Source organism: Rutidosis leptorrhynchoides, chromosome 5 (assembly GCF_046630445.1).
Source record: "Rutidosis leptorrhynchoides isolate AG116_Rl617_1_P2 chromosome 5, CSIRO_AGI_Rlap_v1, whole genome shotgun sequence".
In the NCBI taxonomy this organism is placed as follows: Eukaryota; Viridiplantae; Streptophyta; class Magnoliopsida; order Asterales; family Asteraceae; genus Rutidosis; species Rutidosis leptorrhynchoides.
Window position 1 is genome coordinate 344,981,504 of NC_092337.1, and position 2,371 is coordinate 344,983,874.

At 34.5% G+C, this 2,371-nt stretch overlaps 1 protein-coding gene across 1 annotated transcript; it reads left to right on the top strand.

Annotated features, from left to right (window-relative positions):
- The first annotated feature begins 1,159 nt into the window (after positions 1-1,159).
- LOC139849628 (uncharacterized) lies at positions 1,160-1,681 on the top strand. Its single transcript, XM_071839262.1, has one exon. The coding sequence runs from the start codon at positions 1,160-1,162 to the stop codon at positions 1,679-1,681; it is 522 nt and encodes a 173-aa protein (XP_071695363.1).
- The last annotated feature ends 690 nt before the right edge of the window (positions 1,682-2,371 follow it).

Sequence of the window (2,371 nt, forward strand, 5' to 3'; positions counted from 1 at the left end):
ACTTCCACATGATGGTACTACACTTACTATGTTTCCAAATGTTAATAATTTAATCTGATAATATTAGTTTTTAAAATATTTAGTAATTTACTTGGGTGTCTTTCCTTTTTTTAGGGGTGGCAGCGATACGTATTAACTCACTGGATGTTTATTCTTGACAGGTGTGCCATCTTCTTATGAAGAATTAGGCAATCCTTTAGCTAAAAGAAAGGACCTTATATGTGCATCCAGTGTTCAACAAAACAAAGGAAGATATGAGGTTATTTGAATATAAAACACACACATATATTACAACAACACTTTATATGCTGTATATCATACAGGGTGACACATTTACTTGCGAACTTACATTAGTGGAATTTGATGACAGCAGAGCCCATGTATAGATATGGGTTAAAGAATTCGAAGACAACAGAGCCCATGTATAGATATGGGTTAAAATTGACATATTTACTTACGAACTTACATTAGTGAGTTTGATGTATAGATATAAATAAAAATGATGTTTACACTGAGATAGTAATAGTAATATATATTGATTGGCTTTAGCAATAAAAAAACGCCGCAACGCGCGTCCAAGATTTTTTCTAGTTGTGTAGTATTTGTAGTAAAAGAATTGCCATTTCATATCCTTTTATTTTCATAAATCATAATACATAATCGAATTAAGTCAAATAAAATTGTCTTGGCTGTGTTTATGACCAAATTGGCCAGCTAGCTTGATTATGAACTTAAGTAAGGGTTTTGGACATTTAATTATTAATGTTTGGTTTATTTCTAATCTGCGACTGTCTATACTGTTTTTGGTATGTTTGTCAAAACTATAATTTGTAGCTGTTAGATGCTAGCTGGAGCTTTTTACATATATTTAGTTGTTTGGTAACTGTAGCTGTTTAAAAAAGAGTAAAATGGTAGTGATACATCATTTTGGCATGAACATTGGATCGGCGGCGATAAACTATGCAATACATTCCCACGGTTGTATAGACTTGAACAAGCAGCCCACATAACTGTTAAAGACCGTATAGCCGAGAGAGCTATTACATGGAATTGGAGGAGATGTCCGTCAGGTCGTGCGGCGGGGGAATTTGAAGCTCTAACCAACTTATTATCTTCGTTTAATTTTAATCGCAGGCAGCAGGACAAATAGTTTTGGTCTATGTCATCGGATGAAAATTTCAAGGTCAAAATCCTAGCTTCTGAGATCGACAAGCAGATACTCTCATCGAGCAGCAATCAAGTGAATACTCTTCGGAACAACCTGGTACCCAAAAAAATAGAGATATTTGTTTGGAGGGCGTTAAAGAAAAGAATACCGGTGAGGCTCGAACTAGACAAAAGGGGTATCGACCTCCATAGTGTGCGTTGCCCAATTTGTGACGATGATTTGGAATCCGTAGATCACGCGCTTATTTTCTATAAACATGTTATTGACGTTTGGGATCGTGTTTTTAGATGGTGGAACTTGGGTAACTTTTCTCATTTCAGTCTACAAGAAATATTCGGAGGAATGGCAGCTGCAAATGTGACACCTTCGAGTTTTGGCGCAAAATTTTGGCAAGCTTTATTGTGGGTTTGTGCGTATCGCATTTGGAAAAACCGGAACAAAATGGTGTTCGAAAGCAAGCGTTGGAATGCCCCGGTAGCTCTAAATGAAATACAAGTCAAATCCTTCGATTGAATTTCAACTAGAGCGAGAGGAAGGAAGTTCGATTGGCACGTATGGTTAACCAACCCAAGCATATATCTCACGACTCCTTAGTTTATTTCTTTGAGTTGCAGTCTTTGCAACTCAAGAACTTGATGTATAGCATGTAATAGTGTCCTGAATATTTGTCGTGTTTATGTAGTTCTCGAGTTGTTTTGCATGGGTTTATTCCTATGCCTCCTGTATGCTTTTAATGGTTAATAAATTCTTTGCTTTTCAAAAAAAAAAAAAAGAGTAAAATGACAAAAAAAAAAAAGACGCAAGAAAAAAAAAGCTAAATTAACAAATGTATTTGACTTACGATTTCGGTTGTTTTTATAAACACTGCTTTGTTATAAGTCATAATCATGGCCGACACATTTATTTGTTAAAGTATAATTTGGTGGATCAAAGTCACGGATATATTACTTTCCACCTAACTGCACAGTGAATTATTGTACTATAAATATGCGATCGATTGTAATCAGTATGTGTACCAATATTTACATATATATAAAGATATATTCCCTCTTCTCTCTTTAAATCATTAATAGTTTATAGCTAAGAGTTAGGCCACTAAAGGTAGTTATAAACTCCTAAATTATAACACGTTATCAGCACGAAGTGCTCCGTATAATCAAGGTAATAAAAAAATTCTTTAACGATATCTTCTATTATTTATTA

Excerpts from the sequence above, each read along its gene's own strand:
- LOC139849628 (XM_071839262.1), top strand. The coding sequence starts at position 1,160 with ATGTCATCGGATGAAAATTTCAAGGTCAAAATCCTAGCTTCTGAGATC.